General features: G+C 43.0%; 1 protein-coding gene across 5 annotated transcripts in view; it reads left to right on the top strand.

Annotated features, from left to right (window-relative positions):
* The first annotated feature begins 1331 nt into the window (after positions 1–1331).
* The window catches only part of ZNF608 (zinc finger protein 608), a 105610-nt gene continuing 93933 nt past the window's right edge, over positions 1332–13008 (top strand). For 2 of the 5 annotated variants that reach the window (XM_037138230.2, XM_053665302.1), the window contains exons 1-2: positions 1332–1598; positions 4957–6050. In XM_037138230.2, coding sequence (XP_036994125.2) covers positions 5142–6050 — 909 coding nt within the window. In that variant the 5' untranslated portion in view covers positions 1332–1598; positions 4957–5141. Of the gene's footprint in view, positions 1599–3651; positions 3940–4383; positions 6051–13008 lie in introns of those variants that run through there. The other 3 variants (XM_037138229.2, XM_037138232.2, XM_053665301.1) reach the window with 3 other exon arrangements.

Raw genomic sequence — 13008 nt, 5'->3', positions numbered from 1 at the left:
ATCCAGAGCACCGTTTGACTTTAGAATTTCCATATTATAGCTCCTTAAGTACTAGAAAATAACAATAAAAATAAATAAAAGTGTTCTAAAGGCTTAATATATATAAATACATTAGCTGAAGTATATTAGCTGTTACAGTACAATACTGAACTTATTTCATACTAACCTCTCTTATCCTGTGACCTCCGAGTCCTATTAACTTGGTTGCTGGCATTTGTCCCACAATAAATTCTAAAATATTTCTCTATTCCTGGCGGATTGCCCTCTGCGTAGTCAGAGGGTTCTGACATCCCCCTTCCCAACGTAGGGTTTGGGGGAAGGTGCATGCTGACAATCCGTGGGGTTAAATATGCCGACTGGAACTGTTTAATAGGTTAATCTTCCTAGCATATTTTATCCCCACAAATCGATTTTAAAAAATGAGGCCGGCCCGATGTGTGAATATGGTTGGCTGGGTCCTTATTTTATTTTGTATTTTGGGGGGAGCTGGCTAGGGCCAGGTGGGAAAGATTTGTTACTAATTCCAGGGAAGAACCATTCACTTAGTGGTGGTTAAATGGTTGCCAGCTTTTGCACGCCAGTGCTGGTAGAGCAGAAGACTGGAAACAAAAGGGTTACTTGTTTCCCCACCACCGCCTTTACCCCCAGATCGATTTTTCTTATTTAATCAGCGAGTAAAAAGAGAGACACAGGGAGGGAAAAAAAATGGAAGAAGGGCAAAGTGGTGGGGGAGGGTTGAAACCCAGAAGCTGCTATACAGAAAAACAAGTCTCGGGAGTTCACGCTGCCGAGTCCTTGCAACAAGGAAGGCAAGGCAAGAAAACGCTCGCAGTCATTTCTACACAGCCAGCCCCCCTTTTCTCCTCGCTACGCGCTAGTGGCTCATTTGGCTTCCCTCTGCCACCGAGAGATCACATACATTATTTCCCCCAAGATAACACAATCAAACTCGTATTTACCGACATCCTCTCCTCTCAGCCTGTTTGAGATTTGTTTTAATAAATAAGTGTTTTACGTGAATGATGTAGTAATTGAAACGGGCACACCATTTTCCCCCCTTCTTGCTGCAGGAGGCTCTTCTACCCCAATCTGGATGGAAAATAAAACGCTTTGTCTCCACAACAACCCCCCACTGCACCCCCACCCGCTCTCAGTGTGTGTTTTATACGTGTGTATTTCTCAACCCCCTACAGTAGCCAAGAGAAAGCAGCTAGCCAATGAGAGAGCCCAGTTTCATAAAAGCTGCTCTCTGATTGGCCCGATGCGAAAGGGCAATGGGAACAAAGAAAAGTCCCTTTCAGGTATAGAGGCTGAGAGCTTCTTTTGCTCCACTCCCCCTGTGTGTGTTGTGTTTCAGTCCTGATTTCAGTGTTGCAGAACAAGCTTGTGTGTGTGTGCACCAGGGGGATTTTTGCTTTCTTTTTATTTTAATTTTTGCTTTTATAAAAAAATACACAGGACAGTCTGTGACATTTGATGGTCCATCTTCTTTAATAATAAATTTGTTGAAGAGATTATAATTTCCAAAATAAAGCGGCTGCAACCAAACACATTCAATGCAGTTAGAAGGAAAAGGTCAACTCGATCCAATACAGACCGTAAGTACGGTTGCGTGGTGTGTCTCTATATAGCACTTAGCGGGGACTTCATGCAGGGGAATGTGCGAGTTTTATGCATTGAAATGAGGAACTAGTTACAGGGTTTGGCTTTTGCATTGAGAACAACAACCCAAGAACGGTGAATTTTAGCCAGTGGAGGGTGAAGCATTTGTAACTTCACACAAATTAAGCTTGACTGGGCACTCGGGGTAACTTAGAGTAAATTACCTTTTGGGCTCTAACCCAAGGAGAATAAAAGTGCCACAGTTACATATCCTGCTCCGCAGTGTCCATTCTGGGGCTCACCTCCTCCCTCTCCTGTTCTAGCTGGGCAAGACCTTCCAAACCGAGCCAGGAAAATGGGGGCAAGCGCAAAAATAAGACGAGTTCAGTCTCCTGTCACATCTAGTGTCCAATAATTTAATACTAAACAAGGAAATAGTCACCCATTACATCTAATGGTTATAATGACCATTTTCCACCTTCTTAAAAAAAAAAAAAAACAAGCAGCAAAAACACCACTAAGAAAAGAAAAAGCCCCACCCAACCCAAACAAACCCACAAATAGTAACAATGGTGTGTTTATTACAGGACCTGGCTTGGGAGATAGTAAAATATTTTTCTTTGTTTAAGACAGGAGGGGTCCCCTAAAACCAAAGTAGCTTAGGAAGTGCCCTCCGCCTCCGACTACGCGTCCCTATCCCTGGCCCCTTGGGAAAGCCTACAAATTGGAGATAAGTTGAGGAAAGGTTTATAAGGTGTTTCTTTAAAACATCTGCTTGCTCTTGTGCTCATTACATTTCACTCCTTCCGAACTTCCGAGAGCCTAGATCTGGGAGAAATGTTTCACATTCATAACTTGTAGCTGCGCCCACTGCAGGGGGGGGGGGGGGGTCGGCGGCGGTGGGGGGAGTGTGTGCAGGGGGAGGGGAGAGACCTTCAGCTTTTTTTTTTTTTTTTTTTAAAGACCAGATCAGTATTTTCTTGATACGCTTGTCACCATTTTTGTTCTCACGACAACCAATTGAGCCCTTGATCCTCACGTGATGTGAAAGGCTAGCACTGTAACAAAATCGCTCCTTTTAGATGGTTGGTTGTTGCTAACTCGCCCATCCCCCCTCTCCCAGCCCCGACATTTCCAGCAAAGCGACTCTCCACTTCCAATCCATCAACAATTCATTACTGCTTTTAGCTTCCAAAACGCCAGCTAATTAAAAATACTAAGCCAAGCTCTGGGGCCATCTGACTAAACACAGGAGGGGGTGGGTGAAAGAGGAGGAGAGAAAAATAAATAAAAGGGAGACGCATCGTTTGCCGCGACTGTAAACCGGGAAAACTGTCCTGGAAAAGGTGGCCTTAAAAAAAAAAAAATCTTTTTTTGACTCTAATTATCGAATTACCGCCTGACTGATTGGCTTGAACGACCGCGGATTTTCCCCCCTCGGGGACTATACTAGGAACTCGGTTCCTTTTTCTTAAAACAACATAAAACAGGAAAACATCACATCCTTTAGGTTCCGAAGGCTGAACCAATTTTAAACGCCGTTATTTTCCCTTCCCCTCCCCCCGCCCCCCGCCCGGAGCGAAAGCTGTTATAACTGGTTTATCAGCTCGTGGACCATCTGCTCCCCTCCCCCCTCCGCACCTTTCTTTTTCTGCGCTGGCTCCGCTTCTCGTCCCTTCCTTTCTTCCTCCTCCTCCTCTCCTCTTCTTCCCCCCTCCTTTCCTCTTAAGTTAGTTCAAGAAATCAAATCTGTCAGGACGGCGGAAAAATGCCACTTCCCGACTAACAGGCGGAATCCAGCCCAGATTTTCAGTCCTTTCTTCTTCTTCTTTCTTCCCTTTCACTAATTTATCCCGATGTTAGCACATTCTGTCTTGTTACTAGCGGACGCCTGTAGGTTTGCTACATGGGATCATTACTTACTGATCACGGTGACTCTGAAGTCTGGAACTGAAGGCGGAATGAGAAGTTGGGAAAACTTTTTTCTCTAAACTCGCTCTTTAAAAAAAAAAAACTATTATTCTCGATGCTTGTTAAGAGGAAAAAAAACCTTTGGTGCTTCTGTTGTGAATGTGAAACATTATCTTCCAGCTGTACAGTGACACATTTTTTTTTTTTTTTTAAGGAGAAAAGGACTCCTGATCCGTTTGCCAAAAGGGGGGTGGGGAGGTGGAATAATGTTATCGAGTGATTATTCTGGCTGAGATGTGTTGTTTGGTTTCTTCCTTCTTGATCATTTGGTGTTTAAGTAAAATGAGGCACAGGCTTGTTTGCCGAGTGGAGTGGGAAAGGCATTTTGATTTGCTGGCCTAATTAAAAAATGATAAAGGATTAAAGGTAAGCAATGTCTGTGTGTGTATGTATATTTATTTATTTTTCTTGACAATCAACTGTTAAAAAGGGGCTGATCCCTTTAAAAACCGTTTTAACTGATCTTTGTCAAACACACACTCATTTGCGGTCATTGAGGCCACCTTGGCGCAGATCACTTAAAGTGTATGTCTTAATCAGCCTCCCCGTGCAGTCGGTAGCACCGTGCTTAACAGATTGAGCCAGTCTGTGACCTAGGACTGTGGTAGAGTTGTTTAGATGTATTTTTTCTAATTGAAAGGCAGATATTTCACTTTTATTTAACACTGTCTTTTCTATAGAGAAATGCTCTTAAAAGATGTGTATGTATTTCAGAAAAATTGTGTAAACTGTCGGGGAAGAAAAGATAGGAGGGGTGGGGATGTGTATGGGGGGGTAATTATTGCTTGTTTTTTTCTGTTCCTTACTGGGAACAAAAACCAGATTGCCCAGATAATTTGTAAAAAAAGAAGTAATACATTTAGAAATAAGGAAAATTTAGCCACATGATTCTGAAACTAGCCTCAGAGAACTTCCAGGGTCTGTTTTTTAAAACTGTAAGATCCAGGACATGTTCAGGGATGTTTAAAGCTGTGTCCTCCCTCTCTCTGGCCTGAGTGTTCAAGCTGTGTATCCGGGGCTGAGCTATCACTTGTATGTGTTAGAAAGAAAAATCTTAAGCTCTTTTCTTTCCTCTTTTTTTTTAAACCTTTCTGAAACTGACTCAGATCCTTAAGATAATTTAATACCTTAAAAAAGTGATTATCTCTGTGTTGTCGCTAAAGGGACTTTTCTTCTTTAGCTACTGTAAGATGCTTACTGGCATGGGTATGTTTTGGGAGTTTGGTTATTTTCCTTTAGACTTGATATTGGACTGTGGAGACAATACATGAGCCACCTTCCTCTCCATCCTTCCCTGTACCCTTTACTGACTCCCCAGTATTAATCGTTTTTTATTCTGGTAACACCCAGACAAGAAATATTCGACTTTTCCCCCCTTCACAGGAAAAGGTGGACCTGGACTGAAGGGTGTAAAATCCCTGGACACATTCCTGGGCAGGAAAAAGAAGAGGAAGATTAGAAGATTTTTTTTTTTTCCCTAAGAGAAAGCCCAGCGGAGCTAAACGAATGTCCCCTCATCTCCAAAGGAAAGTTCATCGGATTTTTATTCTAGAGAGCTCATCTTCAGGATGTCAGTGAACATTTCTGCTGCAGGAAAAGGTGTGGATCCAAGTACAGTTGATACTTATGACAGTGGCGATGATTGGGAAATCGGGGTTGGAAATTTAATAATTGATTTGGACGCCGATTTGGAGAAGGACAGACAGAAATTGGAGATGAATAATTCCACCACCACCAGCAGCAGCAGCAACTCGAAGGATTGTGGAGGTCTGGCTTCCAGTGGGGCCGGTGCTACCGCAGCCTTAGCTGATGGCCTAAAATTTGCTTCTGTTCAGCCTTCTGCTCCCCAGGGGAATTCACACAAAGAGACCAGCAAATCAAAAGTGAAAAGGAGTAAAACTTCTAAGGATGCTAATAAATCTCTGCCTTCTGCTGCCTTGTATGGGATTCCCGAGATCAGCAGCACTGGCAAGAGGCAGGAAGTCCAAGGGCGCCCTGGAGAGGCAACTGGCATGAATTCAGCGCTGGGTCAAAGTGTGAGCAGCGGCGGCGTCGGCGGCAACCCAAACAGCAATAGCACCAGCACCAGCACCTCCGCTGTCACCGCAGGGGCGGCCTCCTGCGGGAAAAGCAAAGAGGAGAAGCCAGGTAAAAGCCAGAGCAGCCGAGGAGCCAAGCGGGATAAGGATGCAGGGAAATCCAGGAAGGACAAGCACGACCTGCTTCCGGGCCACCCGAACGGCAGTGGCAGCCAGGCCCCTGCTGGGGGGCACCTCTATGGCTTTGGGGCCAAGAGCAATGGAGGTGGCGCGAGCCCCTTCCACTGCGGGGGCACTGGGAGTGGCAGCGGCGCCGCTGCAGGGGAAGTTAGCAAAAGTGCCCCGGATTCAGGGCTCATGGGAAACTGTATGTTGGTAAAGAAGGAAGAGGAGGAGGAGGAGAGCCACAGGCGAATCAAGAAACTGAAAACGGAGAAGGTAGGATAAAGTCGCCTTCCTAGATCTCCCACTTTCCTCTTTGTGTGCATTTGTGTGGGTGTGTGAGGGGTTGTGCCTTTGTGTGACTTTTACACTTTTCAGTTGTGTTTTCTGATTCCTTGAGAGATTTCTATTACGTGAATCCTTTCCTTGAAAATCTGGTGTTGGGGAACGTACTTGGGTGCAAGGTTGAGCTCTTGCTTGTCCTACTGCTGGTGCTGCTGGTGCTGCTGGTGCTGCTGCTTGTGGTGCTAGTGTTTGGGTCCCCAGCGGGGAGGGCCTGGGTGTTCTAAGTACCTTTTGCCCTGCGGAAGGGCTCCTGGCCAGCCAGCCAGTGGTGGTGTGCTTTTAATAGAAAACCAGTGCATGTACTCACTTGACTCTTGTCCTGGTTCCTCCCCTAAGGAGAACTGTCTTCTGTTTTAATTTACACGTCCTAGTATTTATGGTAATGTGTCCTTAGGTGCAGGGTTCACCGTCCCTCCCTGGTGAGGTATGTCATGGATGCTCACTTACAATCCAACCTCAATCATTTTTTCCCCCCAAAAGTCAAAGGATCTCTTTCTAGGATGGGTTGCATTTATTGGTCCTGAATTAAACCCCAGCCGTGGTGTTCCTGGGTCATTGGTTTCATAACTGGAATGAAGTAGAAAGACTGGAATGATTTTTTGGTGGCTGCTAGGTAGGACTTCAACCCTTGCTCCCTCGCCCAGTTTTTAGGTGGAGATTTAAGAGTGTTATTTAGATTTCTAGCTTGCCTGAGAGCTGAAAGGTTGCTTTAAAAAAAAAGTGAAATAGACTTGGCAGATTGGTGTTCCTGAAATGTGCCCCACATAGCTAGAGGATACTAGAGCTACACGTTGCATTTAAGCAGTGGGGATTGCGGACTTAGGTGATTTGGACCCTTCCTCCCATCTCTGTTTTTGTATTCAAGTCCAGTTAGGCACTGCCTTCGAAAAATCCCCCCCCCCCCCACCGTGTTCTGCTGCTTGGTGCTGGGTGCCTGTGACTTCCTGGTCTGGTGATTGTTGTGCGTTGAGTCATGTCCCAGGACTGAAGGTGTTCTGTCCACTGGGTAGGTTGGGGGTGAGCTCAGGGTGTGAGTGATGTTTCTATAAAACTTATCTTAAGATCAATTCTGCAGGTTGTATCGAAGCAAAATTCCTATCAAGTGTTTGTGGCGTGGTTATTTGGAAATACGCTTATTAAGTAATTTGATTTTTGCTCTTTCTCACTTGATCAGAATTGTAAGATGTCTTGGGGTAAATTTTTTGTGTACGGTTTATTCACTGCTTTCTACTTGAACCACTACACTTGTGTTCGCATGTGTATTCAAGACTTAAGTTGGAGTACAGAATGAAGTTTTGATTCAATGATTTTAGAAGTTGATGAAGGTACATTGAAATGTAGATTATGCCAGAATCACACAAAAAACGCTCTGAACACTTCTTTTTGTTCATGACCCCTTGATCAGGCAATATTTTCACATTGGTGAATTTCAATGGAATTTTTTAAATTTCAGGTTTTAATTCTTAAGTTTCAATGTGTAGTTTCACTTAATTTCTGCTAAAAGGCATTCTGAAATCTCCTTATTACTTAGTACAGTAGGGCATTTACTTTTGTTGCCAATAGTCTTCAAATTGCAGTTCTAATCTTCTCTAACTATCTAGATGAATTGCCCTAATCCAATGCTCACAATGGCTGTGGTTAAGGAGTCAGAGCCATTTGATTGGATTCACTGCTGCGTGGAATGTGGGAGGTACTGCCCTTTTGCATTCCCCTTAGCCTTTTAATCTTCCAGCCAAATGTTCACATTCAACAATTTTGTTTAGCTGGCAATCGGAACATTTCAGTATCGCAAAGCCCGCTGTCATGGCAACTGAGATTAGAGCGTGGTGTCGGCTCTCCAGTGTTTTGTGTTCTTTTCACTTTCCAGTCACAGAGGAAACTGGATGAAGAATGGGGAAATTACATTATTCATATCCATGTAACTCATCTTCAGTCAGCGCAGTGTAAATGTGGTAATATGAATTACATAAATGAAGAGCAAACAAGTCGCAATGGTTCTGCCATGGAGGAGGGGAGAGAGCTCAGTGCCTTGGGTCCGTTCACTCCACTGGCAGCCGAGGCACTGGGGTTGGCGCGGGGCGCTTCGGGGATGGCCCGCAGGGGCTCAGATCCTGCAGTGTGGGCCATCCTCTGTCAAACTGGGGGGGGGGGGCGGCTCAGGAGCACCGTTCCAGCGGGCTTTCCTCCCCACCCCAAGCCACCCCACCCCAGAAAGACTTTTCTTAAGAATGCTCTCTTGTCCTTGGCACACAGATATGGCACTCTCTGCGCACATGCTGCCCAGGGAATGGACACTTCATTCCCCTGACTTGTGGGTGCCTAAATTAGACTTCAGTTTAGAGGATACTGACTAATGGCCGGAGGGATACATATCTAGGAGGTTAGGAGGGAAAGATGTAGTGGGACGAGTGTCACCTGACAAAGACATTTCAACACTGAGGCATCCTGGAGACAGGTGTTTTGATACTAGGTGTATAGGGTTTTAATTTTGGTCTTGCCAGATTATGTGAATTTGTGAAGGGCCAGTACCTCAGAAGTGAAGGTGATTAATTTTCAGCAATCAGATGTGGCTCCTGATGGGCCACACATGAAAACCAAAGGGTGTGCGTGTGTGTGTGCGTGTGCGTGTGTGCGCACTTTTTTTTTTCTCTTCCTGGTTCACAGGAGATTCATAAGACTGGCTGTCACTGGTTAATTTTCACAGCATGCTTAAATGTCTATTTTTGGTGTGTTTATTCTGTTTCTTCACCACACCAAGTCATGTAAAACATGATAAATTGGACCTCATGAAACCTAATTAAATCAATGAGTGTTCTACTCCTTTATCTGGAAACCACAAGTATGTTGTAAAAGTCGCCACTCCCTTAATACGTGAACAAAATCAAAACATGCCATAATTCTAAGATGTTTGAGCTCTATTTCTATAGCCCATTTTGTGGTTAAGCCGCCAGTGACATGTCTGAATAAGTAGATTTGACGGGTTGGCTTTGGGTTGTTAAAGCCTGCTTCCCCACCGCCCCCCTCCTTTCTTTTGAAGCATAATAGCCTGTGTTGAGGCTCTGCTGCATGGATCCTCCTTAGCTGTCTTAACAGTTTTGACTTATCAGGCACAGGCATTTAGCTGGGCTAAATGGTTAGCATTACATAGGTTTATTTGATCGCTGGGAAATTCAAAAACACATAGGCGACTTTTTCAGATCAGCAGATACTTAGACGTGGTAGGCAAAGGAGAGCTTACAGTTGTGTCTCAGGGTTCTGACTACTCAGTGCATGTCCAGAAAGGAGAATTGTTTCTCCAATATCATACTGCTTTCACTAAGCTGATCCTTAACAGCCTAAAGGTGGTGTCTGCAAATGGATCTGTCTATAAAGGATATCATTCATTGTATTTTATTCTCTTGTAGAGGCCTTTTAACACTTCACTAGGGAATTCTGGCACATTTTCTGAGTGAGTGTGAGCAGTTTAAGAACTTATTCTGATGAATGGGTTTTGTGACGATATGCCTTTCCCCCCAAATATAGTGCCCCCTACAAATTCTGCTTAGAGAGTGCAGTTTATCTACTGTGAAATAAAAGGGCAGAAAGGTCACTTGCTATAATTGAAGAACAAAGTCCATTGTTGTTGGACAACAAACTGTTTTGAAAGCTTCACAAGGGATTTGGCTGTTAAAAACGTTGGTAACTAAGAGTGACTCCCAATCAGCATGGATCTGGCTCCTTTTCTGTGGGCTTCCTCCAGGGGTGATGGGGCTTTTGAGGTGGGTGCAGAGGGGCTGCCCTTTCCCCCGAGACAGTTTTCTGTGAGAACCCATGCAGCCTGGAGGATGTGTGTGACTTAGGCACATCACTGAGTCCTGAGCAGGGTATTTGAAACTTGCTAGGTTTAGAGAGATTTTAAAAATCCAGGCAACTGATCACGATTGAGCTAAAAGAAGATAAAGAATGTTTAGCAACTTTTAATAACTTTGCAAATAGTCTGTAAAAAAGGGGTGGGGAGGAATTGATTGTCCAGATGTCACAAGGTTAAGAATGCTCTTCAAGTGAAATTGCTTGGCTGCAAGATGGTTTTAATTAGAGTGTTATAAAGACTTATTTTTCCTAAGCAGCATTTTATAGTTAGTAAATGAAATGTATGCCGAAAGTGCTAAGCAGAAATCTCCCTAACCACAGAGGTGTTCAATAACCAGATTCTAACAACATAGAAAGTACCATCTGTTCTTCGTTTTCAGCATGAAAAACAAGGATTGAATGGCTGAGATTTGCCCCAATTTTGACTGTGTCTGTGTATGTTTTTTTTTTTAATTTAAAAAAGTTCACCTGGTACTTCATAGAAACTTGAAATTGCTGTAATATGAGCAACACTGTGAAAACACATGTTTCTACATTTATTTTAACTAGTTCCACTTTTATTTAAAAAGATTTCCAGAAGCCCAGCCATTGAACATTTTCTAATGGTTATTCAGTTCCTGCAGGCAATCACAATGAGAGGTCAGTTCTTCAAAGATCTCACCATTTAGTCAGTACCTGAATTATTCTGTCAATGTTCTCCCTGGAGGCAAAGGGGGGGCAAAGGCCCTCATAGGGGAACTCTGGTCAGCGTTTATCGGTTAATCTAATTGTAGGTGATAGAGCTGTGGACTGGTGTTTACTATACGGAGAACCTTACTCTCTTTAAGAGCTGTAGTCTGGGACTGTTGATAAGGAGGGATATATTCTTTTCATGATGATAACTTTTTGAGTCCTTGACTTGTAGAAGCTGAGCTTTTTGGTTCTGGTTTTAGTTAGAGCCCTTGACTTGTAGAAGCTGAGCTTTTTGGGTCTGGTTTTAGTAAGAGCCCTGGGTAAAACATTATCGAGCCTTTGTTTGAGGTATGTTATAGAGGCTAATGACTGGGCTTGTGCCTCCCTGAGATAAATGACATTATCTCTGAGAGGGTTGACAGGAAACAGACGTGTTAATGGTGAAGCTGCGGGGAGGATTTGCTCGGGTTCTGACAAAAGAGTGGAGAAGGGACCCCTGGTTGTGGTCATTAACACATAATGCATTCTTGCTCTTCCTAAGAGGCCCTTGATAATTGGAAAGCTATTTTAGTCACAAGCACTTAAATCATAAATCTACTATTCCTAGTTCCTCTACATTCTTAAGAGTAGCAAAATAATGTGTTTTTGTTAACAAGTGTGTTTTTTAAAATGGTGGCACTTGTGTGCTGGGTGGCAGTGACATTTGGGAGAGCTGTGCTCTTGTCTTTATCAGATGGGATCTCTCTTCAGTCTTTCATCATTGCTCAGGCATCCCTTTGCTTTAATAAAGAAAAAAGAAGTGAGCCCAAAAGCCAAGAAGAAATCATTTTCATACTTGAAGATGTCTCACAGGAGAGGGATAAAATCTATTTTTTGTAAGTGGGGGGAAAGATTTTGCTCAGTGATTTGAATTTGATGAAACCTGCCTTTTGAAGTGTATGTTTAAAAAGTCATGGGTATAATTGAGTTTCTATGCAGTTTAAACTCTGCTTCTTGAACGGAGATAATTGCCACGTTGAACACACTCTAGAGGTGTAGAAGAGGTGGAAGGATCATGCTATTCTATTCTTTAACATTGAACACGGGAAGTTTTTCATAGTAATTACTGTAGCGCAACCTAGTTTTGATTGCCAGCGCTCTTGAACTTGCCAGGGATCTGAACATTAAGGGTTTTGCTTGAATACTAAACAGTTTACTCCTAAATTACATATTTTTAGTGTAACATTCTCATAGAACATGGAAGCCAAAACTGAGGAATACCTGGCCGTCCTTCATAGCAACATTATGGTGGAAATAACCTTTCTTCGCTGGGTTTGTTGTCAATAAATAATAATTTCCTCTTAATCTGTACATTTAAGGTTGTAGATAAAGAGAACAGGAATGACTTAGGTCATCATTATAGACTAACATAGGGATCATTACTGGTGCTGTGTGACCCTGGTATTGCATAGGTGTGTTTATATAAATGTTACAATTGCATATATAGATTGCTGGGTTGGGAGTGGATTGAGAGTATTGCGTTAGTATGGGCTTTCTTCTTTTTTTTTTTAAAAAAAAATATCCCTGTTGATTTCATGTTCATTCTGCTGCAGGGTAAATGAGTCCATTTGTGTCAAATTCTCTCTCCCACCTGAAGTTCCACTAGTGACCTGTTCTCTGTTGCAAGTTCTTTTTAAGAACTTCATTTAAGACAAAGGTTTTGGTAACTGTAACAAAGTTTTTGCAACTGAATGAAAGATTGTTAAATTATTCAGTCCATTGACCAGCAGTTGGGCTTAGTAATGTTACTTTGAGAGGTCTAAGGATATTCAAGACAGTGAGACAGACACATTGCTTCTGAAGCTGAGGTCTGTATATTTTCGAAGGTTTGGTAGAACTACTTTTGGGTTTCACCTGAAAACCTGAAATGGTCGTAAAGCAAATACTTCTTACATTTGGATAAGTCAGTGGGCCTTGAACTACATGGTACTCATCTGATAGCCAGAAGGCTTCTCTCCCAGACCTGGCCACCCCTTCAGTGAAGCTAAATGAAAATTTAAAATATATATATTACAGTTGTGAAAGAGAAAAGAGAAGGGTGTTTTGGTTACAGCAAATGGGTTCGAAGGGATGAACACATAGTACTTCTGATTTTTCAAAGCTGCTCTCTTCTTTCTCCTCCCCATTTGATTATTATTCATTGTGACATGTAGCTCCACTGGGTGGGTTTTTTTTTTCTTTTTGCCTCCTGGGAATCCTCATTGTCAGCTAGCACCTTAAGAAAAATGTGCCTACAGGGACGTTTAGGCATATTCCAATAATGCCATATGAATGTAGCTTTTACAGTTTAAAAATATATTGATTATATTTTGTGTTGTACATAATGATT

The sequence above is a fragment of the Artibeus jamaicensis genome, unplaced genomic scaffold (genome assembly GCF_021234435.1).
Source record: "Artibeus jamaicensis isolate MK-2021 breed Jamaican fruit bat unplaced genomic scaffold, CSHL_Jam_final contig_402, whole genome shotgun sequence".
NCBI classification, from domain to species: Eukaryota; Metazoa; Chordata; class Mammalia; order Chiroptera; family Phyllostomidae; genus Artibeus; species Artibeus jamaicensis.
The sequence above is the reverse complement of the archived record's forward strand: the minus strand, read 5'-3'. Positions and strand labels throughout refer to the sequence as shown.